Source organism: Acinonyx jubatus, chromosome D3 (genome assembly GCF_027475565.1).
Source record: "Acinonyx jubatus isolate Ajub_Pintada_27869175 chromosome D3, VMU_Ajub_asm_v1.0, whole genome shotgun sequence".
In the NCBI taxonomy this organism is placed as follows: Eukaryota; Metazoa; Chordata; class Mammalia; order Carnivora; family Felidae; genus Acinonyx; species Acinonyx jubatus.
Genome location: NC_069392.1, coordinates 9,602,101 through 9,629,094, shown reverse-complemented (window position 1 = coordinate 9,629,094; position 26,994 = coordinate 9,602,101). Strand labels below are relative to the sequence as shown.

The 26,994-nt window shown below is 38.9% G+C and overlaps 1 protein-coding gene across 2 annotated transcripts in view; it reads left to right on the top strand.

Moving 5' to 3' along the window:
• NAA25 (N-alpha-acetyltransferase 25, NatB auxiliary subunit) overlaps positions 1–22,257 on the top strand; it is a 79,154-nt gene extending 56,897 nt beyond the window's left edge. For both annotated transcript variants that reach the window (XM_027044337.2, XM_053206758.1), the window contains exons 18-24: positions 638–881; positions 1,264–1,387; positions 2,069–2,134; positions 10,012–10,109; positions 11,180–11,290; positions 15,640–15,786; positions 19,393–22,257. In XM_027044337.2, the coding sequence (XP_026900138.1) occupies positions 638–881; positions 1,264–1,387; positions 2,069–2,134; positions 10,012–10,109; positions 11,180–11,290; positions 15,640–15,786; positions 19,393–19,515 (913 nt within the window). In that variant the 3' untranslated portion in view covers positions 19,516–22,257. The remainder of the gene's footprint in view (positions 1–637; positions 882–1,263; positions 1,388–2,068; positions 2,135–10,011; positions 10,110–11,179; positions 11,291–15,639; positions 15,787–19,392) is intronic.
• The last annotated feature ends 4,737 nt before the right edge of the window (positions 22,258–26,994 follow it).

Here is a 26,994-nt window from a genome sequence, read left to right as displayed (position 1 = left end):
TAAAATGTGTTAAATTATATAAATATTTTTAGTTGCAGTTGTATACATAATATCTGTGTTGTAAGAGTCTGAAAGGATGCATACCAAGCTTTTTTTTTTTTAATATTTTTATTTATTTTTGAGGGAGTGCAAGCAGGGAGGGGCAGAGAGAGGGGAGGGTGGAAAGGGGGGTGAACAGAGGATCTGAAGCCTGTTCTGTGCTGACAGCACAGAGCCTGATGCAGGGCTGGAACTCACAAACCATGAGATCATGACCTGAACCAAAGTCAGATGCTTAACTGACTGAGCCACCCAGGTGACCCATACCAAGTTTGTTAATATTGCAGGTGTTTGGTTATCAGGGCACATTTCCCTTTTATTTTTCAGTTTTCTGTCATTTGAATTTCAAATATGTGATACATATTTTGTTGTTATTAGAAGTCTCCCTTAAGGGGAAAAAATGACCTGTTAGGTAGGTTACCGCTCCCATTTTATTGATGCTGAAATGGAGACTTGGGCGATTTGGGTTTGTCTGAGATCATTCAGTTAGTAGACAAATGCTGGCAGCGTTCAAAGGCATTGTGATTGATGAATGTGAACTTTGAAAGATGGCAACACATTAACTAAAATGGATGGGTTGGGGATCTTTCTTTTTAAGGGATGTTTCTGAAGAACATAAGAAACTTTCCTTGGAGGAGGAGACCATGTGGTTAAGAATCCGTTCCTTAACATTGAGGCTGATCAGTGGACTTCCAAGTCTTAATCATCCTGTGGAGCCAAGGAACTCAGAAAAGACCACTGAAAATGGCGTGTCCTCCCGGATTGATATTTTTCGTTTACTCCTTCAACAGCTGGAGTTGGCTATGGAGACAGGAAAGCGATTTATTGAGAAAGAAATTCAGGTATCAACAGTATTTACCATCAAATCTACAATAATCTATGACTGTCTTTTTAATAAATAGGAATTTGGGTTGGGGGGGATAGTAGAGAACAGTATTTTGTTCCAGTATTTATGACACTTGAATTGCAGAGGCTTCCTCACTATCCAAACTGGATAATGAGGATAAACAAAATAGCTTCATTTGTGATGGTAAATTTGTAATAGCTATCAACAAATTAATGCAGAGCTTCTGTTTTCACTGTAATGACTTAGTGATTAGTTTGATGATAAGTGGTTTGCAACTTAATCACTGAGATAGACTTTAGTAGTTGTAGTCCCGTTTTCTTGTTTTATATAAATTTAGGTGGATTTAAAGGACATTACTTTCCCTCCCTTTTTTCCAGTATCCTTTCCTTGGTCCTGTACCCACCAGAATGGGTGGATTCTTCAGTTCTGGCTGTTCTCAGTGTCAGACCAGTTCTTTTTATCTTGTTAGTGATATTTATGAGCTGGACACCAGTGGTTTAGGTAAGTATACATTTTTGCGAGTATTTACTCGCATTGCCATTGAAAACCTAGTAAATGTAACAAAATATTTATAACCTCACATATTTAGACAGATTGAGAGGAGGTAGAATCTATTCTGGAAATATCTGGTTTAATATCCAACAAGGTACATTCATAGGTAACAGAGTAATGTTTTAGAAATTTAAGTCCTTTTCCTCTTTCAAATCACTTGTTAGGTCCAGAAGTTGAAGAAATCCTTAATTTGTTGAAATATTGTTGGATTTCAGATTGAATTCTTTACTAAGCTTTGTGGAGAAAAGTTTTTTCCTTAACCCAGTGAGAATCACACATATTCCATAGATTTCCCCCCTCCCCACACCCCACCCCCCCGGCCAAATATAAATTTTGTAGATTCTGTCTATAAGTATTTGAGAGTATTTGAAGCACATAGATTTTAATTCTTCCTAGACAATTTGAGGTATTGCTCTTGATAGATAATTAATGCCTTTCTTCTATTTTTCCTTTTCTTCATCTTTTTCTTTGTCTCTCAGTAATAGAATTTGAGGCCTATGAGTCTTAAGAGAAAAGAAAATGTCCTTGCCCATGAGTTGCTTATAGGTGTTGATCTTGCTTTTTTCTTCCTAGCAAAATGAATTGAAAGTTTTTCTTTTTCTTTTTCTTTTTTTTTTCTTTTCTGTTTAGAGGATACAGTGGAGATCCAGGAGCGAGTAGAGAATAGTCTTAAGACTTTACTAGAACAATTAAAAGGTAAGCATTCTGATTGTGGATTTCCATGTTTTATCATGTTGTCTGACACTCAAGTTTTAGTAGAAACTTGCAAGAGTTGCAAATAATAACTTGAAAATAATAATGCATACTTACGGTATTTTGAAAGACTTGTTTTTAATTTTAAAAAGTTTCGACTATAAAAGTAATAGATAACCTATTATGATACAGTACACAAGTGGTCTTTCTCCCTTTCCCAGCCTCATTTCCCCAGAGAAGTAAGTACTGTTACTTACAAGGTAAGTAACACTTTGGAGTTGATACTCCTAGCTAGATGCCCCCTAAACAGTCATCCACGTGTATGTGGAAATACATACTAGTGATTTTTATTTAACATATGAAAAGGTATAATACATGCTTTTCTGATTTTAATTTTCTGTTGTCTTGGACACTTAACCATGTCAGTTGCATATAATATCCACAGTATTCTATCAGTGTACTAAGTTTGAGTTATTTATAACTATTTTTTTTTAATGTTTATTTATTTTGAGAGAGAGAGCATGACCCAGGGAGGGGCAGGAAGAGAGGGAAAGAATCCCAAGCAGGCTCCACACTCAGTGTGGAGCCCGATGAGGGGCTTTATCTCACAACCATGAGATCATGACCTGAGTCCAAATCGAGTTGGATGCTTAACTGACGGAGCCACCCAGGCGCCCCATATAACTGTATTTATAACAGTGCTGAAATGAACATCTTGGGACATAAATGTTTGGGTACTTACTTCAGTATTTCTTTGGGATTAAATTCCTAGAAATGGAATTGTTGGTGAAAAGGATACATATATGCAATTAAAAACATTTTTTTTAATTTTTTATTTTTATTTTTTCAATATATGAAATTTATTGTCAAAATGATTTCCATACAACACTGAGCGCTCATCCCAAAAGGTGCCCTCCTCAATACCCATCACCCACCCTCCCCTCCCTCCCACCCCCCATCAACCCTCAGTTTGTTCTCAGTTTTTAACAGTCTCTTATGCTTTGGCTCTCTCCCACTCTAACCTCTTTTTTTTTTTTTTTTCCTTCCCCTCCCCCATGGGTTTCTGTTAAGTTTCTCAGGATCCACATAAGAGTGAAACCATATGGTATCTGTCTTTCTCTGTATGGCTTATTTCACTTAGCATCACACTCTCCAGTTCCATCCAGGTTGCTACAAAGGGCCATATTTCATTCTTTCTCATTGCCACGTAGTACTCCATTGTGCATTTAAACCACAATTTCTTTATCCATTCATCAGTTGATAGACATTTAGGCTCTTTCCATAATTTGGCTATTGTTGAGAGTGCTGCTATAAACATTGGGGTACAAGTGCCCCTATGCATCAGTACTCCTGTGTCCCTTGGGTAAATTCCTAGCAGTGCTACTGCTGGGTTCATAGGGTAGGTCTATTTTTAATTTTTTGAGGAACCTCCACACTGTTTTCCAGAGCAGCTGTACCAATTTGCATTCCCACCAACAGTGCAAGAGGGTTCCCGTTTCTCTATATCCTCTCCAGCATCTATAGTCTCCTGATTTGGAGACTGGCGTGACTGGCGTGAGGTGATATCTGCATGTGGTTTTGATTTGTATTTCCCTGATGAGGAGCGACGTTGAGCATCTTTTCATGTGCCTGTTGGCCATCCGGATGTCTTCTTTAGAGAAGTGTCTATTCATGTTTTCTGCCCATTTCTTCACTGGATTTGTTTTTCGGGTGTGGAGTTTGGTGAGCTCTTTATAGATTTTTGGATACTAGCCCCTTGTCCGATATGTCATTTGCAAATATCTTTTCCCATTCCGTTGGTTGCCTTTTAGTTTTGTTGGTTGTTTCCTTTGCTGTGCAGAAGCTTTTTATCTTCATGAGGTCCCAGTAGTTCACTTTTGCTTTTAATTCCCTTGCCTTTGGGGATGTGTCAAGTAAGAAATGGCTACGGCTGAGGTCAGAGAGGTCTTTTCCTGCTTTCTCCTCTAGGGTTTTGATGGTTTCCTGTCTCACATTCAGGTCCTTTATCCATTTTGAGTTTATTTTTGTGAATAGTGTGAGCAAGTGGTCTAGTTTCAGCCTTCTGCATGTTGCTGTCCAGTTCTCCCAGCACCATTTGTTAAAGAGACTGTCTTTTTAGCATTGGATATTCTTTCCGGCTTTGTCAAAGATTAGTTGGCCATACGTTTGTGGGTCTAGTTCTGGGGTTTCTATTCCATTGGTCTATGTGTCTGTTTTTGTGCCAATACCATACTGTCTTGATGATTACAGTTTTGTAGTAGAGGCTAAAGTCTGGGATTGTGATGCCTCCTGCTTTGGTCTTTTTCAAAATTACTTTGGCTATTCGGGGCCTTTTGTGGTTCCATATGAATTTTAGGATTGCTTGTTCTAGCTTCGAGAAGACTGCTGGTGCAATTTTGATTGGGATTGCGTTGAATGTGTAGATAGCTTTGGATAGTATTGACATTTTAACAATATTTATTCTTCCAATCCATGAGCACAGAATGTTTTTCCATTTCTTTGTCTTCTTCAATTTCCTTCATAAGCTTTCTATCGTTTTCGGCATACAGATCTTTTACATCTTTGGTTAGATTTATCCCTAGGTATTTTATGCTTCTTGGTGCAATTGTGAATGGGATCAATTTCTTTATTTGTCTTCTGTTGCTTCATTAGTAGTGTATAAGAATGCAACTGATTTCTGTACATTGATTTTGTATCCTGCAACTTTGCTAAATTCACGTATCAGTTCTAGCAGACTTTTGGTGGAGTCTATCTGATTTTCCATGTATAATACCATGTCATCTGCAAAAAGTGAAAGCTTAACTTCATCTTTGCCAATTTTGATGCCTTTGATTTCCTTTTGTTGTCTGATTGCTGATGCTAGCACTTCCAACACTATGTTAAACAACAGCGGTGAGAGTGGACATCCCTGTCGTGTTCCTGATCTCAGGGAAAAAGCTTTCAGTTTTTCCCCATTGAGGATGATGTTAGCTGTGGGCTTTTCATAAATGGCTTTTATGATGTTTAAGTATGTTCCTTCTATCCTGACTTTCTCGAGGGTTTTTATTAAGAAAGGATGCTGAATTTTGTCAGATGCTTTTTCTGCATCGATTGCCAGGATCATATGGTTCTTATCTTTTCTTTTATTAATGTGATGTATCACGTTGATTGATTGCGAATGTTGAACCAGCCCTGCAGCCCAGGAATGAATCCCACTTGATCATGGTGAATAATTCTTTTTATATGCTGTTGAATTCGATTTGCTAGTATCTTATTGAGAATTTTTGCATCCATATTCATCAGGGATATTGGCCTGTAGTTCTCTTTTTTACTGGGTCTCTGTCTGGTTTAGGAATCAAAGTAATACTGGCTTCATAGAATGAGTCTGGAAGTTTTCCTTCCCTTTCTATTTTTTTGGAATAGCTTGAGAAGGATAGGTATTATCTCTGTTTTAAACGTCTGGTAGAACTCCCCTCGGAAGCCATCTGGTCCTGGACTCTTATTTGTTGGGAGATTTTTGATAACCGATTCAATTTCCTTGCTGGTTCTGGGTCTGTTCAAGCTTTCTATTTCCTCCTGATTGAGTTTTGGAAGTGTGTGGGTGTTGAGGAATTTGTCCATTTCTTCCAGGTTGTCCAGTTTGTTGGCATATAATTTTTCATAGTATTCCCTGATAATCTGAGGGATTGGTTGTAGTAATTCCATTTTCATTTATGATTTTATCTATTTGGGTCATCTCCCTTTTCTTTTTGAGAAGCCTGGCTAGAGGTTTATCAATTTTGGTTTTTTGTTTTTTGTTTTTTGTTTTTTGTTTTTTTTTCAAAAAACCAACTCTTGGTTTCATTGATCTGCTCTACAGTTTTTTTAGATTCTATATTGTTTATTTCTGCTCTGATCTTTATTATTTCTCTTCTTCTGCTGGGTTTAGGCTGTCTTTGCTGTTCTGGTTCTATTTCCTTTAGGTGTGCTGTTAGATTTTATATTTGGGATTTTTCTTGTTTCTTGAGATAGGCCTGGATTGCAATGTATTTCCCTCTCAGGACTGCCTTCGCTGCATCCCAGAGCATTTGGATTGTTGTATTTTCATTTTCGTTTGTTTCCATATATTTTTAAATTTCTTCTCTAATTACCTGGTTGACCCATTCATTCTTTAGTAGGGTGTTTTTTAACCTCCATGCTTTTGGAGGTTTTCCAGACTTTTTCCTGTGGTTGATTTCAAGCTTCATAGCATTGTGGTCTGAAAGTATGCATGGTATGATCTCAATTCTTGTATACTTATGAAGGGCTGTTTTGTGACCCTGCATGTAATCTGTCTTGGAGAATGTTCCATGTGCACTCGAGAAGAAAGTATATTCTGTTGCTTTGGGATGCAGAGTTCTAAATATATCTGTCAAGTCCATCTGATCCAATGTATCATTCAGGGCCCTTGTTTCTTTATTGACCGTGTGTCTAGATGGTCTATCCATTTCTGTAAATAGAGTGTTAAAGTCCCCTGCGATTACCACATTCTTATCAATAAGGTTGCTTATGTTTGTGAGCAATTGTTTTATATATTTGGGGGCTCCTGTATTCGGCGCATAGACATTTATAATTGTTAGCTCTTCCTGATGGATGGACCCTGTAATTATTATATAATACCCTTCTTCATCTCTTATTACAGCCTTTAATTTAAAGTCTAGTTTGTCTGATATAAGTATGGCTACTCCAGCTTTCTTTTGACTTCCAGTAGCATGATAAATAGTTCTCCATCCCCTCACTTTCATCGGAAGGCGTCCTCAGGTCTAAAATGAGTCTCTTGTAGACAGCAAATAGATGGGTCTTGTTTTTTTATCCATTCTGATACCCTATGTCTTTTGGTTGGCACATTTAGTCCATTTACATTCAGTGTTATTATAGAAAGATATGGGTTTAGAGTCATTGTGATGTCTGTAGGTTTCATGCTTGTAGCAATGTCTCTGGTACTTTGTCTCACAGGATCCCCCTTAGGATCTCTTGTAGGGCTGGTTTAGTGGTGACGAATTCCTTCAGTTTTTGTTTGTTTGGGAACACCTTTATCTCTCCTTTTGTTCTAAATGACAGATTTCCTAGCTAAAGGATTCTCAGCTGCATATTTTTTCTGTTCATCACATTGAAGATTTCCTGCCATTCCTTTCTGGCCTGCCAAGTTTCAGTAGAGAGATCCGTCACGACGAGTCTTATAGGTCTCCCTTTATATGTTAGAGCACGTTTATCCCTTTCAGATAGCTGCTTTCAGAATTTTCTCTTTATCCTTGTATTTTGCCAGTTTCACTATGATATGTCGTGCAGAAGATCGATTCAAGTTTCCTCTGAAGGGAGTTCTCTCTGCCTCTTGGATTTCAAAGCCTTTTTCCTTCCCCAGATCAGGGAACTTGTCAGCTATTATTTCTTCAAGTACACCTTCAGCACCTTTCCCTCTCTCTTCCTCCTCTGGAATACCAATTATGCATAGATTATTTTTCTTTTTCTTTTTTTTTTTAATTTTTTTTTAACATTTATTTATTTTTGAGACAGAGAGAATGAATAGGGGAGGGGCAGAGAGAGACGGAGACACAGAATCTGAAATGGGCTCCAGGCTCTGAGCTGTCAGCACAGAGCCCGATGTGGGGCTCGAACTCACGGACCGTGAGATCGTGACCTGAGCCAAAGTCGGACGCTTAACCGACTGAGCCACCCAGGCGCCCGATTATTTTTCTTTAGTGCATCACTTAGTTCTCTAATTTTCCCCTCATACTCCTGGATTTTTTTATGTCTCTTTTTCTCAGCTTCCTCTTTTTCCATAATTTTACCTTCTAGTTCCCCTATTCTCTCCTCTGCCTCATCAATCCGAGCCGTGGTTGTCTCCATTTTATTTTGCAGCCCATTTATAGCATTTTTTAGCTCCTCCTGGCTGTTCCTTAGTCCCTTGTTCTCTGTAGCAATAGATTCTCTGCTGTCCTCTATACTGTTTTCAAGCCCAGCGATTAATTTTATGACTATTATTCTAAATTCACTTTCTGTTACATTGTTTAAATCCTTCTTGATCAGTTCGTTAGCTGTTGTTATTTCCTGCAGATTCTTTTGAGGGGAATTCTTCCGTTTCGTCATTTTGGATAGTCCCTGGAGTGGTGCGGGACTGCAGAGCACTTCCCCTGTGCTGTCTTGAATAACTTGGGTTGGTGGGCGGGGCCGCAGTCAGACCTGATGTCTGCGCCCAGCCCACCGCTGGGGCCACAGTCAGACTGGTGTACCTTCTCTTCCCCTCTCCTAGGGGCGGGATGTGGCCCGTCTGGGCTACTTGCACACTGCCAGGCTTGTGGTGCTGGGGATCTGGCATATTAGCTGGGGTGGATCGGCAAGGTGCATGGGGGCGGGAGGGGCAGGCTCAGCTTGCTTATCCTTTGGTGATCCGCTTCGGGAGGTGCCCTGCGGCACTGGGAGGGAGTCAGACCCGCTGCCGCCGGAGGGGTGGATCCACAGGAGCACAGCGTTGGGTGTTTGTGGGGTGCAAGCAAGTTCCCTGACAGGAACCGGTTCCCTTTGGGATTTTGGCTGGGGGATGGGCGAGGGAGATGGCGCTGGCGAGCGCCTTTGTTCCCCGCCAAGCTGAGCTCTGTCGTCCGGGGCTCAACAACTCTCCCTCCCGTTGTCCTCCAGCCCTCCCGCTCTCCAAGCAGAGCTGTTAACTTATAACCTCCCAGATGTTAAGTCCCTCTCGCTCGCTGTGAGAACATACTCCGTCCGGCCCCTCCGCTTTTGCCAGCCAGACTCGGGGCCTCTGCTTGGTTGGCGGGCTGCCCCTCCGCCCCGGCTCCCTCCCGCCAGTCCATGTAGCGCGCACTGCCTGCCGCCCTTCCTACCCTCTTCCGTGGTCCTTTCATCTGCGCTTGGCTCCAGAGAATCCGTTCTGCTAGTCTTCTGGCGGTTTTCTGGGTTATTTAGGCAGGTGTGGGTGGAATCTAAGTGATCCACAGGATGCGGTGAGCCCAGCATCCTCCTACGCCACCATCTTCTCCCCCTTTACTTTTTTTTAAAAACAAAAACAGGAATCTCTTTTTGTTGTTAGTTTATTTTGAGAGAGAGGAGTGCATGTGCACAAGCGAGGGGAGGGGCAGAGAGAGAGAGGGAGAAAGAATCCCAAGCAGGTTCCCATGCTGTGAGTGTGAAGCCCGCCATGGGGTTGGAACCCATGAACTGTGAGATGATGACCTGAGCTGAAACCAGAAGTTGGAAGCTCAATGGGACTGAGCCAGCAAGGTGCCCCATGTATATATATGTATTTTAAATCTGAGGGTCTTTCTTTTCAAGAACCTAAGTGGTCTTTTATTTTATTGCCCAAATGCAGAATGATAATTAAAAGATCAAGATCCTGAGAATAAAATGTAGTATTTACTATGAAGGTGAATTTCTACCATGCACTTTGGTCTTTTGGTCCATAATGGCACACATTCTTCTATATCATTCACTTGGAGTCTTAATTTTATTGTGACAACGGTCTGTTTGTGGAAAGGCTAGCTGGTGTTTAGACTCTAGAACACATAGTTTATAAGGCCACTTTTTATATTTTGAAGACAACAGAGCAGTAGTTACATGGCTTTTTAAAGAGCTTAAAATAGGGGCGCTTTGCTGGCTCAGTTGGTAGAACATGCAACTCTTGATCTGGCGGTTGTGAGTTTGAACCCCACCTTGGATATAGAGATTACTTAAAAATAAAATCATAAAAAAAAAAAAAAGCTTAAAATAGATATTCTTTGTTGTTTGGTTCACGTGGGGGAGAAAAGCTTCTGGATTAAGCTTTTATATTTACTATATTTGCTTATTCTTTCTTAGAGTGTATATAGTGTTTCTAAAAAATAGCATTGAAACAAAAGCTATATAAAACAATAAAATATTTTTGTTTTCAGATGTCTTCAGTAAATGTAAAGGTGACCTCTTAGAAGTTAAAGATGGTAACTTGAAAACGCATCCTGCTCTTTTAGAGAATCTAGTCTTCTTTGTTGAGGTAAGTTTTGTTCCCTTCCAGAAAAACTTGATTTTCCTTAGAGTGAAGGATTAATTTTTAAAAAATGAACAGGTAAATAGGCACCTTATACCTGTAATTTAATATCTCGCCCCCACCTTTTGTTAACTGAAAAGCAGTTTAAATCATTTTTTTGAACGTGGTCCTTCCACGCATACCAGGAAGGTTTTGTTGATAATGAATAAAACTTGTAATTTGCTTTACCAATGTTTAAAAATTCCTCAGGTTCACTCCAAATCTGTCTGTTCTCTGTTCGTTTTCTTTTTTGACTTAACTATTACGTACTTTAAGTTAATTCCACTAGCTTTTTAAATTTGTTGCTGTTACCAATTACTAAGATTCTGCATTGTGAAGGAGAATCTGGGCCCTGATTTAGCAACTCTTTTTTAACCAGAGAGAAGAGAAGGATTACAAACACGTATAATCCATTATCTTATTTTTGTCACGTTTATTTTCCTCCTCCTAGTCTGTTCTGGTAACTGGCACAGTGTAAGCGTATAAGCCTCTGAACAAATCAGTCATAACTGCATGTATATGTACATGCACACTCTGTAGCAGAGAAGAAGCATAGGTGTAAACACCTAAGTTACGACAAAGAAGAAATGCACTGACCAACTAGGGAGATTTCTGTTTATATTTAAGTTTAAGATTTGCAGGTGAGGTAATACCTTAATCGGGGAAGTGGGTGAGGAGAGGCATATTGTAAAGAACCTTTGGCTTCCATGCCTAGGAATTTGGACCTTTCACTTGAGTGAAAAAGATGTTAATAAATTGCTACAAATTTAAAAGGAAGCTGGATAGAGTAGAGGATGGGTTTAGAGCTGGGAGAGCTAGAAGGAAGGCTAAAGATTGAAGCAATCATAGTATTCTGAGCAGTATTCAGATGAAGGTCTTCTGGGTCTGTGTGGTGATTGTAGAAATGAATCTGATCACTCTAATCTGTAATGAGCTAGAGGAGACCTTGAAGGGATTTGCACAGCACCGTTGGCAAGGATTATTTAATCCATAACTTTGAACTGTTATTGATGAATTTGCGGTTTTTCCTCTTTCAGACTATTTCTATTATCCTTTGGGTGTCCAGTTACTGTGAGAGTGTCTTGCGACCATACAAATTAAATCTACAGAAAAAGAAAAAGAAGAAAAAAGAAACCAGCATCATCATGGTAATAACAGAAAACACAATAACTTGGCTGCGTGCAGCTTTTAATTTTCACTGTTTTCTTGCATATTGAAGGAGACCTTAGGATCCTGTGTACATTCATTTTCTCTGTCAAGCTTTTTTCTCTTTTTTTAAATTACACACCTACAGAAAAGCTTAAAGACCAGCATGATAACACTCAGATATCCTTACTTGACACTTGTTAACACCACGCCCAAAATATTTTCTGATTTTAATTATGATTTCTTTCTTGGCTTAGTTATAACTTAGAAATGTCTTAATTTCCACATTTGCCACATCTCCTTTATCTTTCTCTCATTCTGTCATCTGTCCCAACCTCTTGTTTGTTGAACCGTTTAAAAGAAAAGTACAGACTGTGATACAGTCTCCTACAGAATCACAGTACTGAAGAAATTTTCATACCTAAGACATTTAATACTGATGCATTCCTGTTATAATGTCTGTATTCAGATTTCCCCACTTACCCAATTGTGTTCTTTATTATAGTCCTTTTCAAAATACTGGGATCCTGTTAAGTATCTGACATGGCTTTTAGTTACCATGTCTTTTTACCCTCCTTTCACCTTCCTTAGTCTTTTGTTTATCTTTATTGTTCAACGGTCTAGCTCAGTTTTTGGTAGAATGTCTTACAATCTGAATTTGGCTTATTGTTTCCTTGGGTTTAGGTTAAATATAGATGCTATTTCCTTTTTAGCAAATTAAGTCAGGGGGCACTCATGTTAAGTCCCATTATTGGTGATCTCAGATGAAATTATTTGATAAAGGAAGTGTCTATGGATTTCTTCATTGTAAAGGTGCCTTTCCTACCCTGTGATTAATAAGTCATCCATGGGACAATACTTTGAGATCGTGAATATCCTATTACCTGCCAGCCTTTCATCTGCTGGTTTTAACATCTGTTAAGTCTAACTTGCATAATCATTTATTAAAGTTATGGTTCCACACTGGTGATTTTTAAAAATTCTGTCAATCCTTTTATCATGTATTGGTTGGCATTTTTGGTAGAGCTGTCCCACACCCATTCATATATATATTTGTATGTATATTTTTAAGTATCACCATCTATTTGAATATCATTCTTTTTTGTTTGCTTTTTAAATATTTATTTTGAGGGAGAGAGAGAAAGAGAGCGAGAGAGCGTGAGCATGCGTGGGAACACACAGAAGCGGGGGAGGGGGAGAGAGAATTCTCGTCCAATGATGGGCTCGATCCTATGAACCATGAGATCATGATCTGAGCTGAAGTCGAGTCAGATGTTCAACGGACTGAGCCACCCAGGCACCCCTTGAGTATCATCCTTTAAAAAAAAATTTTTTTAATATTTTTCTTTGAGAGAGAGAGAGACAGAGAATGAGAATGAGTATGAGAATGAGTGGGGGAGAGGCAGAGAGAAAGGGGGACACAAAATCAGAAGCAGGCTCCAGGCTCTGAGCTGTCAGCACAGAGCCTGGGACTTGAACACACAGACCACGAGATCATGACCTGAGCCAAAGTCGAACACTCCACCGACTGAGCCACCCAGGTACCTATAAATAAATATTTTTTAAAAAAGAATATGTTCCAGTTAATATAGACAGTTGCAGTACTCTGCAGAAACACTGGAATTAAAAACTGAGATTATTAGTGTGATATAAATAAAGTTCATTTATTTCTCTTTCTATTCAGTTTTGTAGTGTCTTCCCATCTTGATTGATTTAGTTTTTGAATGCGTAAAACATTAATATAAATTGTATCCTTTTCATAAGGAAAATTATTTAGGATTCATTCTGTGCAGGATATGCTATTTTATTAATGTTTGCATTTATCCTAGGTGGGAGATTTTTGTTCACTGTAGCAACATAGCAACCATTGTCATTTGAAAATGTTGATTTTTTTTTTAATGTTGATGGTTTTAGTAGTAATTTTGACTTCCTGCATAATTCAGTAACAATTCAGGAATTCTTTAGATTTGACACTGCTTTGCTGGATGTTTCTATTCATTCAGAAACAAAGGGTAGTTCTGTTTGGAGCAGGATGTAATGAAGAAACCTGTCCTTTTTTTTCCCAATGTAATTTAACATATCATGAGTGTTAAGTTTGATGGCATAGAACAGAGTTGCTCTGTTACTTTCTCTTCTGATGAAAGCCTGTGCTCTTCAACTGTGTCAAATAGCTTTTTCGTATTTGGATTGGGATGGAGGTGGGTTATAGTTATTGCTTTTCTAGTTTCTAAAAATGAGAATAGCTTTTGTATATTTCTGATCATCAAAGTAACCTAAAGGTGTGAATAAAATGAAGACCACCCATATTCCCACCGACCAGTAATTGCCACTGCAAACAAACCAGAATTATGCTCTATGGGAGGTTCTGCAACTTGTCTGTTTGTGTTTGTTTTCATTTAACAGGTTATCTGGGCATCTCTTCAGGAGATACGTAGTTGTATCTCATTACTTTAAATGGTTATATGATGAAACATTGGTATTCCCTGTTTTCTCATTTGCATTTAAAAAAAATTGAGTGGAGGGTTGGGGGGGTGGGGCAGTGCCTGACTGGCTCAGTTGGAGGAATGCATGACTCTTGATCTCAGGATTGTGAGTTCAAGCCCCACATTGGGTGTAGAGTTTACTTTAAAAAAAGAAAAAATGTTGAACCTTCAAGGAAAACTTCTTGAGTCAAAGGCTAGCCTTACTAATTGATTGGCCAGGTTCCTTGTGTTTGTCTGATTTTTGAATTTTGTCATATGTTTCTGGGATTTCTTTGATGTCTTTTTTGTTCATCTTTTTGCCCAGATTTCCTGTTGTGGTAGTAATATTTTTTCTCTTGATGTGTTTTGAGCTATTCAGGTCTTAATAATGTTACTCTATATCCTATCTGATGCAAATTTTTCTTTTCATTTGTCTTTTGAGTATTTTTTTTGGTCAACATAGTAATTATATATATATATTTTAATGTTTATATTTGAGAGAGAGAGAGAAGGAGAGAGACAGTGTGTGAGCAGGGGAGGGGCACAGAGAGAGACAGAGACAGGATCTGAAGCAGGCTCCAGGCTCTGAGGTATTAGCACAAAGCTCCACACAGGCTGGAACTTCCAAGCTGTGAGATCATAACCTGAGCCAAAGTCAGATGCTTAACCCACTGAGCCACTCAGCACCCCTAAAAATATTTTTTTTAATAGTTCTTAGCTTGGTGTAATGTTTAGAAAGGCCTTTTCAGTTATGATTACATGAACCATTACCTAAATTTTCTTCTGGTACTTGGGTGGATTTTTTAAAGTTAAGTTTAAATCTACCTGGAATTTATTTTGGTACTTAACTATTTAATTCACTTAATTTATTTTTTAAAAGATGTTATTTTTAAGTAATCTTTATACCCAGTGTGGAGCTCAAACTTACAACCCTGAGATCAAGAGTCACATGCTCTACTAACTGAGCCAGCCAGGTACCCCTGTTTTGTTTTATTATTGATTTATTTTTATTTAATATTTATTATTATTTTATGTGGGTTTTTTTTTGTTGTTGTTTTGTTTTGAGAGTGAGAGCTCACGTGTGTGTGCAAGTAGGGAAGCGGCAGAGAGAGAGAGAGAGAGAGAGAGAGAGAGAGAGAGATTGAGAATCCCAAGCAGGCTCCATTCTCAGCTTGGAGCCCTCATGTGGTGCTCAAACCCATGACTCTGGGATAATGACCTGGGCCAATACCAAGAGCTGGTTGCTTAACTGACTGAGCCACCCCAGGCATCCCTTAAATTCATTTAAATTCCCTTATATTCTTCAGTTTTATCTTAGGATCTGTTTCTTTTCACTTTTTTATCACCTTACTTATATATCCATACTATCTGGATTTCATGTAACTTTATGATCTACTCTAATGTATATGAGGGCAAATTCTACATAACCATTCTTTTTCAGAATTTTCTTGGCTGTTGTCTCCCATTATGTTTTCTATTAGAACTTAGAAAAGTCTTATTTCTGTTATATTTCTGTTGTTAACATTAGAGGAAATCTCAGTGACATATAGAGAAATGAAGTTTTGGTTTCTTTCATCTTCTTTAGTGTTCCAGAAGAGTACCAGCGTAAAGTTGAGTAATAACCAACTAAGATATTTTCTGTTGGTTTTTCCATCTCTAGTTCCCCATTTAAAAAAATGCTTGTCATTGTTTCTGAATTAGCATTATTTGGTGCCAATTAAATTTACCTTGCTTTAGAGAGACTGTCTTAATATCCAAAACTGTATCCATCCCTGTTACTATTTATAGCATTAAGTAAAACTATAGCATGAAGTTAATATAGCTTATGCGATATGAGTGAAGGAAATATGTTTGATAATCTTTCATCTTTTAAAAAATCTCTTTTCCAGCCACCAATCTTTACCAGTTTCCAAGACTACGTTACTGGGCTTCAGACTTTAATTTCCAATGTTGTGGATCACATTAAAGGGCTTGAAACACATCTAATTGCACTTAAACTTGAAGAACTTATTTTAGAAGATACTTCTCTCTCGCTGGTAAGAGACTGTAGGCAATCAGCAATAATAATCTTAAAGGTCACAAACTTGAAAGAATGTCACATTGCTTCATGTGGTTGGGCTTTGCTGGGTATCTTTGAGAATGTTAATAAGCAGATAAATACAGTTTTATTGAGCTCGCTGTTGTTGGGTAAATGCTCATAGAAATACAGTGATCGAAAAACCTGGCTTTAGAGAGATATATTCAAAAACTACTTTAAATTGGAGATATGATATATGCACAGAAATGGAACGGGCCAGAAAGAGTCTCACTGGAGAGGGGACATTTAAGGATTAGTAAGTTTTCAGTAGGCAGACTGGAATGGATGAAAGGAATCTGAAACAGAAGGCACAGAGCAGAGGCAGAAAGGTAAATTGTGTGGGGCACCATGAGTCCGTTGGCAGAGCTAGAGCACATGGTATGTGGGAAGGACTGTCCGCTACAAAGATGACAGGCACAGTAGGCCACTGTTGATGGTTGTGTGGTTGTTGTTAAAGGATCTGTCTGCCCTCTGACATGAGGAATAAGATTGATCATTTTGAGTATTCTATTTTTTTTAATTTTTTTTTTTTTTTTACTGTTTATTTATTTTTGAGACAGAGAAAGAGCATGAATGGGGGAGGGTCAGAGAGAGAGGGAGACACAGAATCTGAAGCAGGCTCCAGGCTCTGAGCTGTCAGCACAGAGCCCAACGTGGGGCTCCAACTCACGGACCGCGAGATCATGACCTGAGCTGAAGTTGGACACTTAACCAACTGAGCCACCCAGGCGCCCCTCATTTTGAGTATTCTAAAGGTTATCTTTAACTTTGGGCTACTTTAGATTTTTCGAGCCTTGACTCTGTCCTCATCTTTTGACCTTGGGAAAGTCGCTTACCCTCTCTGGGCCTCAGTTTCTTTATCTTTATAATGAAAATCATAATACTTATTTTATAGGATTATAGTGAGCAAAATAATAATGGCCTTATATTGCCTATTTTTGTTGAAGTCATGATACATATACTGAGCAGCATCAGCCACCAAATATAGGATCCATATAGTGCTATTTATCTTTAGGGTAAAAACAAATTTTTTTTTAATTCAGTTTCCACTAGGTTTATTTCTTTATTCTTTCTTTATTTTTTAATGTATTTATTTTTGAGAGAGAGAGAGAGAGAGAGAGAGACATAGAGTGTGATAAGGGGAGGGCCAGAGAGAGGGAGACACAGAATCCAAAGCAGGCTCTGAGCTGTCAACACAGAGCCCACGTGGGGCTCGAACTCATGAACCGCAAGATCATGACCCGAGTCAAAGTTGGCCACTTAACAGACTGAGCCACCCAGGCGTCCCTCTTTCCTTCTTTTCTTTCTAAACTTGAAACAACTATCCATAAGGCCTCTGGACTACCATCTCCAGTCCTGGTTCTTTTCCTCTTCCGTAGGGGTATCCACTGAAACTGGTCTGTGACTAGACCTTTTAATGTAACCTTAAAATATACGCTAATAGCTGTTAGGTTTTTGAAAGTAAATGATACATTGTTTTATTCTGAAACTTGGCTTTTTTTTCACTTAACCTTATATTCAAGAGATTTGTTAAGGCTTCTTTTAAACAACTGTATGACATTCAAATATGAGTGCATCATAGCCATTGGATATTTTAGTTTTTTTGTTTTTTTGAGAGAGAGAGGGAGCACATGAGAGCAAGTAGGGGAGGGGCAGAGGAAGAGGGAGAATCTCAAGCAGTCTCCACACCCAGCATGGGTCTTGATCTCACAACTGTGAGATCATGACCTGAACCCAGATCAAGAGGTAGACACTTAACTGACTAAACCACCCAGGTGCCCCTTAGGTTGTTTATATATATTTACTTTTACTACAGTACTGAATGAAATGTATTTTATATACCTTCTCTTATGCACATGTGTACTTCCAAGATAGATTAGGTCTCGAGTAGTAGTATTATTTAGCTATAAGGTATGCTTACCTGATTTCTTCAGGGTTTTGCAATACTGCCAATTTCATGTAAGCCTGATTAGTTCTTAGCCAGCCTCCTTTTTTCTCTGTTTGAACATTCCATCCCTTTATTTTTTGTAAAATGTGCAGCAAGTATTTAACTCACATATTTGAGTAGGTCTCAGAAAGCTTTGTTCTTGTTTTTTTTTTTTTTTTTTAAGCTGTTTGGTCTGTGGAACCAATGGACTTTGTCAATATAGAGGGAGACCTATCAATATTATCGCTAGAAAAGGTGGCAGAGGTAAATTTGATGCTTTTAAGAAGTGGATATGATAATGTCCAAATTAATAATAAATTTCCATTTTTGTTTTCTGATGAAATAATCAGAAATATTAATTTTTCCATTTTGTGTAGCCCATAACAAAATATTAGTGATTTTATGTTCAAACTACTTAGTAATAAATTTTCTACCTTTTTTCTATATGAAAGATAATAATCGGAAATCTCAGTTTTTTCACTTTGTATAATTAAAACAGAGAGGGGCGCCTGGGTGGCGCAGTCGGTTAAGCGTCCGACTTCAGCCAGGTCACGATCTCGTGGTCCATGAGTTCGAGCCCTGTGTCAGGTTCTGGGCTGATGGCTCGGAGCCTGGAGCCTGTTTCCGATTCTGTGTCTCCCTCTCTCTCTGCCCCTCCCCCGTTCATGCTCTGTCTCTCTCTGTCCCAAAAATAAATAAACGTTGAAAAAAAAACAGAGAATACTGATGGAAGAATTAAAAATAATAATGCTAGAGGCTCCTGGGTGGCTCAGTCAGTTTAAGCATCTGACTTTGGCTTAGGTCATGATCTCACAGTTCATGAGTTAGAGCCCTATGTCAGGCTCTGTGCTGACACCTCCGATCCTAGAGCCTGCTTCGGATTCTGCGTCTCCCTCTCTTTCTGCTCCTCCCTCACTCACACTCTGTTTCTCTCCCTCAAAAATAAACACAGGGGCGCCTGGGTGGCTCAGTCGGTTAAGCGTCCGACTTCAGCTCAGGTCACGATCTCACGGTCCGTGAGTTCGAGCCCCACGTTGGGCTCTGGGCTGACAGCTCAGAGCCTGGAGCCTGTTTCGGATTCTGTGTCTCCCTCTCTCTGACCCTCCCCCGTTCATGCTCTGTCTCTCTCTGTCTGAAAAATAAATAAAAATGTTAAAAAAAAAATTAAAAAAAAACAAAAATAAATAAACATTAAAAATTTAAAAAAAAAGTAAAGCTAAAGTAATAGCGTTAGTGAACAATCACATGGAAAAATGTACATCTCTGATGAGCTTTAGCCTTCTTTGCATTTTTTGAAACTGAAAATGACCCACTGTATTCTGATGAAACTTGCCATGAGACCAAAGGTAATGGTAATTTTTTTTTTTAATGTGTATTTATTTTTGAGAGAGAGTGCATAAGTGGCGGAGAGGTAGAGAGAGGGGGCAGAGGATCCGAAGTAGGCTCTGTGCTGATAGCAGTGAGCCCGGTGCAGGGCTCAGACTCACAAACCGCAAGACCATGACCTGAGCAGAAGTCTGATGCTCTACCAACAGAGCCATCCAGGAGCACCATTGGTAGTTTTAACATCTGTGAGAGGAACTATAATCTGGGAGAATGCTTTCAGAGCAAGACCACTAATTCTTGTCTCGTTTGTAGGAAGAGAGAAAATTTTCAAAGACTGTGCAAGGGAAGGTGCAAAGCAGTTATCTACACTCACTGCTGGAAATTGGTGAGCTGCTGAAGAAAAGACTGGAGACCACAAAGAAACTAAAAATTTAAGCAAGTGTGAACCACAGGCATCAATGACTCTGCAGCAGAAAATGACATCATCTTCCCAGGCAAAAGCGACATCTGGTTGACCATCATTTTAATCCAGAACTTCCTCATAAAATGCATGAAGGACTTTGATTGTGAATTAATTTTTTAGGTATTAAATGTATACAACTGATTAAATTATTGTATATAAACCGGAAGCAGGACCCTTATCTGGGTTTGACCACTTTTTATACATGTTCATATGCATATGGCAGCCACAAGAGAACCCCACTTTTCTTCTTTCCTTCCATCGCCAGAAACATCTGGTGGGGGGGGGGGTGTCCTATAAAAGCAGCAATAGAAATTAAGCATAAAGCATTGACCTCAGAGCAGCTGAATGGCCCTACCATTATAGCAGTGGGTGTTTGGTCTGGTTCTTGAGCCTTAGGAAGCAGAAAGCAGTGGAGGGGGACCATGGCTGGGAGCAGGCCCTCTTTCCTTTCCACATTAGTTTAGTTTTGAGGTTTCCTCAGCTGCTTTGCTCCCACAGAATCCAAAGCACGTACCCAAAGGGCCTCAGATGAAATTTGGCATAGGCACCTGTCAGTGAAGGGTGCCCCTCAGAAGACCACAGGCACTCAAGTGTTTGGCTTAATAGTCTAATAGCCAAGACATCCCCATCCTAGCTCCTGTGAGAGTTAAATCACAAATAGGCTTGTGTTAACTTATGGCTGTACGGAGGGGAAAGCAGTGCAGGCCACTTACGGTCCTGCTGAGTACTAGCTTGCTGTCTTTCATCCATCTTTGGGAAAGATGGGAATCACTGTTTTAAAGAAGAGAGGTGTACATAATTTATGCAGGCGAGTCTAATACCAGTGTCATTGGTTTTGTGAGATATATATATATGTATATGCTTTTACATATATATTTTCAAGCATATATATATATATATATATATATATGCTTGAAAATAAAGATTTAATACTTTAGTGTTTTTTAAGTGGGGAGTTTGGGGAGGACGGAAGGAAGGAATGTATATTATGGACTTAATCTAGGTTTTAAGTTTTAGGCTGGCAAAAGAAATGTTATCCATTGGGTTTGACTTTCAGTCTGCTTTCTTCAAACTTGAGAATTGCACCAGGGTGGTGTTTACATTGTACACCTGGAGCTCCCCAAGACTGTAGCTTCAGAGGTCGGTCTGACAGAAAGGATAAACATTGCTCTTGAAAATGTTATACAGTTTATACAATTACTTTGATAAGTTTTTGTGTTTGAATCTGTGCTTCTGTTTTTGGTCTTTGTTACTCAAATACCATTAAGTTAATAATTCTGTAAGAGCAAAGACATGAGTTTGATGAGGAAATTCAAGCATCTGATGGAGGACTGATTGGTCTTGACGACCTTACAGGTCATTTCCAATGCTTCTCCAGTGAAACGTGATACTTTTTTTCTTTTAAAAGCAACAAAAGAGAGCTCAGAAAATCTCTGTATGCAAAACAATTGTATTTTGTCCCCTCATCTTGACTTTCTTAGATTCACAATTTGATAGGATGATAAATAGCTGTTTAAACTTCCAAGGAAATTTTTTAGAAAATTACAAAATTATCTGTTCAAAATAAGACTTGCTGGAAATCCTAGTCCATCAAGTAGTTTCAAGAAGTTATTTTTTGATCTAAGTTGGTATCCACAGCCGTCATACCCCATCCCAAAAGGAAGAACTGCCTTGAACAAGATGAACTGAAAGTTCTAATTGATTCCAAATCTAATTTAAGGACAACATATCATAATTTTGTAAAACTATTGCCTATTTAGATGGAACTTGGTGTGTGTATGGGGGTGGGGGATGTGTGTATGACATGTGTTCTTGAAATGATGCTTCTTTGAATATCCAAAAATACTGTACATAGAAATAGAAATGCTCTATGAAACAAGTCTATTAACTGACCATGGTCAATCTAGCATATGTGTGCTCAGTGAGCTGGCTTTGGTCCTCAGGGACAGTGCTTGACTCCAGTGGTCTACCTAACTAGTCTTTTGCCTAGGGGCACCTGGGACCTCTACTGGTTTTAGTGACAAATAATGTTACGTCGAGGTTATGCTTCTTTTGTTACTTGCTGATTTTCCTACTAAATGTAGCATTTCAATTAGATCCAACCTCTTACATTTTGAGATAATTGTAAAAAGAATGAAATTATGCAGAAATGGCCAATATCTTTTATTGATCTGTTCTTTTGGAAACTGTTATGCACTATAAATTGTGTACAGTTAAAAAAAAAAATATATATATATATATATTCTTACATGAGTAAAAAGCACCCTCTCCAGCAATTGTATGTCATTGGTATTTGAAGAGAATTCCCAAATAACCCATTGCTGCTGCTGCTGTTTTTGGTTTGTGTGGGTTTTTTTTTGTTGTTGTTGTGTTTGTTTTTGTGTGGTAAATTGATATTTAAAAAAAAGAAAAAACACGACTACTGTTTACAGACTGAAAAATTACTGCTTTTTATACTACTGAGATCCTAAGTTAAGACTCTCCAAAGCAAACATTTGGTTTAAATCATTTATCTGATGTGGATAAAACATAGAGAAATCTTTAGTGTCCTCCACATAATGGAAAATGTACAAATGCGTAGCTGTGTTGCCCATCATTTTTGTATATTTTCATAATTTTAATTGTTCAAAATTGCATTATATTTTGCAATCACTATGTTCAACCTGGATTTGTCTTTCATTTAAACTTTTAATATAAAAAGGGGTTTCAATGTATCTATGGCCTTGTTATTGAAACTCTTCCTACTTATTTGATGTCATTTATTAATATGGGAAGTATATATTCTTCCTTCTTCAGTACTACGTGAAGCATACATAGCAAATTAAACTAGATGGGTTAATTTATATAAACACTTCCATCTTAAGTTGCCTACCTGCCTGGGTCATTTCTGTTCAGATTCCTAGAAGCCACAACTTTTTTTTTTTTTTTTTTTAAGATTTTAAGTAATCTCTATACCCAACGTGGGGCTTGAACTCACAACCCTGAAAGCAAGAGTCACATGTTCCACTGACTTACAGGTGCCCTGAAGCCACAACCTTTTAAATGGTGTAATTCATCTCAGTTTTGTACTGAGAGTTACATTCCTCGGCAAAATTGTACTATTTGTGAATTTAAAATTTTTATTTCAAGGCTACTAGTCTTTTTGTTTAAAAATAGTACCTCATGCTAGCATTCATGAATTCAGCATATATGAATTGAATGCTTCTTTACAATGTGCCAGATTCCACTTTAGGCTGTGTTGATAGAATGGTAAATGATAGCATATGTCCCAGTTAGTGGCCAAGGTGGAGGAGAATATAAGAAATATAAACCTTAGTTTGTAAGCCCTGTTTTAAGTAAGTCAGGATATGTGATAACCTGAATCATGAGTAGAGCCCTCTGACCCGACTGATGAAGAGTCAGCCACCAAAAAGGGAACTCAAGTGGAGAGGCCCCATGGCAGGAACTACTGACCATGTTTCAATGACTGGGGGGAAAAATGGGCTCAAGTGCTGGGTTTAAAGGAATGGAAAGGGGGAAGGAACTGAGGTAGAAAATACAGTTGGGGGCAGGGGGATCCAGAGCAATCTTAACTTTTTAGTCAGGGGAAGGAATGAGATTTCTAAAGTTAGCGGGAAATTACTAGAAGATTTCAGGCAAACTGATGACATGATTTATCCAAGCACTTGGGCCCATAGGCTGGGATCCAAAGTTGACACACACTGACAATACAGTGGAAAGAGGAGCTCCTAGTTTCCTTTGTGTCCAGTAATATTAAATGCCCTTGTCTGGGCCCTAAGAAAAATGTTTTCGCCTGCTACTCCATCCCGATGCTGTTTCCCTTTTAACAAAAGGTGTGTAATTGGATATACCTCACTGCCACTTTCAACCTTACCTAAAAGGTGGGCTCAGGTTTATACTTTTTTCTTGTTCTTTTTTTTTTTAGATGCTGTCACTGCCTCGATGCAGAGATGTATTTCATAGTAATAACTGGAAGGTAAACAACCATGAGCCAAATATTTATAAAAATTATTCGTGGTGGGAATGTAAGCTGGTGCAGCCACTCTGGAAAACAGTATGGAGGTTCCTCAAAAAACTAAAAATAGAACTACCCTACCACCCAGCAATTGCACTACTAGGTATTTATCCAAGGGATACAGGTATGCTGTTTCAGAGGGACATATGCACCCCCATGTTTATAGCAGCACTACCAACAATAGCCAAGTATGGAAAGAGCCCAAATGTCCGTCAATGGATGAATGGATAAAGAAGATGTGGTATACATATGTACCATGGAGTATTACTCGGCAATCAAAAAGAATGCAATCTTGCCATTTGCAACTATGGGGATGGAACTAGAGGGTGTTATGCTAAGTGAAATTAGTCAGAGAAAGACAAATATCATGACTTCATTCATATGAGGACTTTAAGAGACAAAACGTGAACATAAGGGAAGGGAAACAAAAATGTAAAAACAGGGGGGACAAAACAGAAGAGACTCCTAAATATGGAGAAAAAACAGGGGTACTGGAGTGGTTGTGGGAGGGGGATGGACTAAATGGGTAAGGGGCACTAAGGAATCTACTGAAATAATTGTACTCTATGCTAACTGATTTGGATGTAAATTAAAAAATAAATTGAAAAAAATTATTTGTGGGATACTTATAGCAGTTTATGCTGTTGGAGCACAGAGCTTTCCTGCAACTTCCAGCTTCCATATATCCCAGTAAAAGTGGATTTCTCCACAATGTACTATTTCACATATGAGAAAAAGTTACCACAGAGAAGGCTACTACCTAAGACTACCTAGCAGGTTAGGGGGTGGGTAAAATTCAAACCCTTTCGTAAATGTGCTGAAGTGAGCACAAGATTCAAATTCTTAAGCATTGATGAAATGAGGTGAAATCTAGACCACCCCCATCCCCAAGTCTGCTCTTCTTAGTCTTGATGGCTAAGTTCAAATTCTCAGATTCTATCTTGGAACAATCAATCTTTCCAGACCAAGTCTGATGCCAACTTTTCTGGTGGCACAAATTACCAAGGACTATTTGAGATAACTTACAAGTTCCTTGGAACCAGGTTCTTATGTTGGATTCAAGGTCTCATTTGCTTAACCAACTTACCTGCAAATTCCCTTGATATTGTAATTTGTTTGACTCTGGGAAGCCATTCCATAGCCTCCATTACAACCTGATTAGCAGCATTTGAGCCACAATATTATTTAATTAAAGAAAAGAGAAGGAATCCATTTGACCCAAGTGTCAGGGAAAATTTAACTTATGTGGCATATGCAAATCACTTCAGACTCAAAACTAGAAAAGGGCCCATCTTTATGTTTTAAAGTTTATTTTGAGAGAGAGTGCAAAAGAGGGAGGGTCAGAGAGAATCCCAAGCAGCTGACAGCATGGAGCCCGATACGGGGCATGAACCCACAACTGCAAGATAATGACCCAAGCCAAAATCAAGAGCTGGACACTCAACCCGAGCCACCCATCTTTAATGAAAAATGTTCGATACAGGCGCCTGGGTGGCTCATTCAGTTGAGTATCTGACTCTTGATTGCGGCTCAGGTCATGATCTCAGGGTTTGTGGGATTGAGCCCTGCATCGGGCTCTGTGCTGACAGTGTGGAGTCTGCTTGGGATTCTTTCTCCCTCTCTCTCAAATAAAAAACATTAAAAAAAATATTTGATACAAAAAACCTCTGATAGGATTATCTAGCCCTGCCCAATAGCTCATGTTTCTTCAACTCGAGACCCTAAGCTTATGATACTCAGTCTGGACCCATCCAATGAAATACCCATTGATGTGCTGCCACCTTTCCTTTCACAACTGACAAGATGAGATCATATTCAGGGACCGTGGATGCATTTAGTTTTAGAGTTCTCTCTCTACCTGCCATTTGTTTTACTGTATTTCCCATAAGACCGTGAATACTTAGTTCTTTGGAAGTGAACCTGTTTTAGATGAGAAACAACTATAACAGCTAAAGCAAGTTTATCAGTGAGAAGCATCCAAAAAGATCTTCCGAAATTTTCAAGTAGAATGAAATAATAAGCAGGAGAAATATTGAAATTATTGGGCCAAATATATACAGTTACATTCATTTGTTGAATGTTGAGAGCACCTGTGCTATAGGCAGGAGTTTAGGTCTGAACATCTTTTCCTTAGTTGGTTTTAGTTGTGAGCATAAGCTACCACAATTGTTTTTGTTAATCTGATTCAACACATGGATTTTCCTGTATTCTTTGTTTCTGATGACTTTCAATACCAACCTGGCTAAAAGGGAAGAACACAAGTTAAGGTTTTATTTGCTAACTCTGTTCAACTTAAATTTCTTTGTGTGGCTTCAATAATATTTTAGGGGCTGCACTTTAACATTTACAAATAGTTAAATATGAAAGTGGGGATGTTATCATGAAGCTTACCATTGCAGATAATTGCTTATCACTCCTGAGAACAGATCTGAGTCAGTTCCATGTGCTCCCACTCTGCTTTTTTAAAGCTGGTACTTACCAGGTAACTGACAGTGACAAAGTAGTTTAGATGGAAAACTGGAAAACACTCCCCTTTTTTTTAAAAAAAAAAAAGGGGGCACCTGGGTGGCTCAGTTGGTTAAGCGTCCGACATCGGCTCAGGTCATGATCTCGCGGTTTGTGAGTTCGAGCTCCCATCGGGCTCTGTGCTGACAGCTTGGAGCCTGGAGCCTGCTTCAGATTCTATGTCTCCCTCTCTCTCTGCCCCTCCCCTGCTCACGCTCTGTCTCTCAAAAATAAATAAATGTAAAAAAAAAATTTTTTTTAAAAACTTTCAAATTAGAAATTATATCATTTAGCTATCTAAACCAATTCTTAAAAAACCCATACTGGGGTGCCTGGGTGGCTCAGCTGGTTATGTGTCCAATTCTTTTTTTAATGTTTATCATTTTGAGAGCAAGAAAGAGGGAGAATCCCAAGCAGGCTCCACACTGTCAGTGCAGAGCCCAACATGGGGCTTAATCTCATGAACCTTGAGATTGCGACCTGAGCCAAAATCAAGAGTTCAACACTTAACCAGCTGAGGCATCCAGGTACCCCAAGTGTACCACTCTTAATTCCAGCTCAAGTTATCTCATGGTGCAGATTGAGCCCCGAATCACAGTCGGCACTGAGTATGGAGCCTACTTAAGATTCTCTCCCTCTGTCCCTCCCCTGCTTACACGTGTTCTCTTGCTCTTGCTCCCCCCCAAAAAACACACAAAAAAAACAAAAAAACCCTACAACATCCAATTATATCAGTAAACCTAAGAATTTACTCTATGTTTTTCATGGAGTATAGAAAATTACTACACTGAACTTCATTAATGTTGCTATTTCCACTTTAAGGACCAGAAAAAGGACAACGCATTTTGCCACCCACAATTGGTGCACCTGAGTTTGAACGCCAGTGGAAAGTAATAAAGGTAGGCCTTGAGCCAGTTTCCACCGGTTTCCA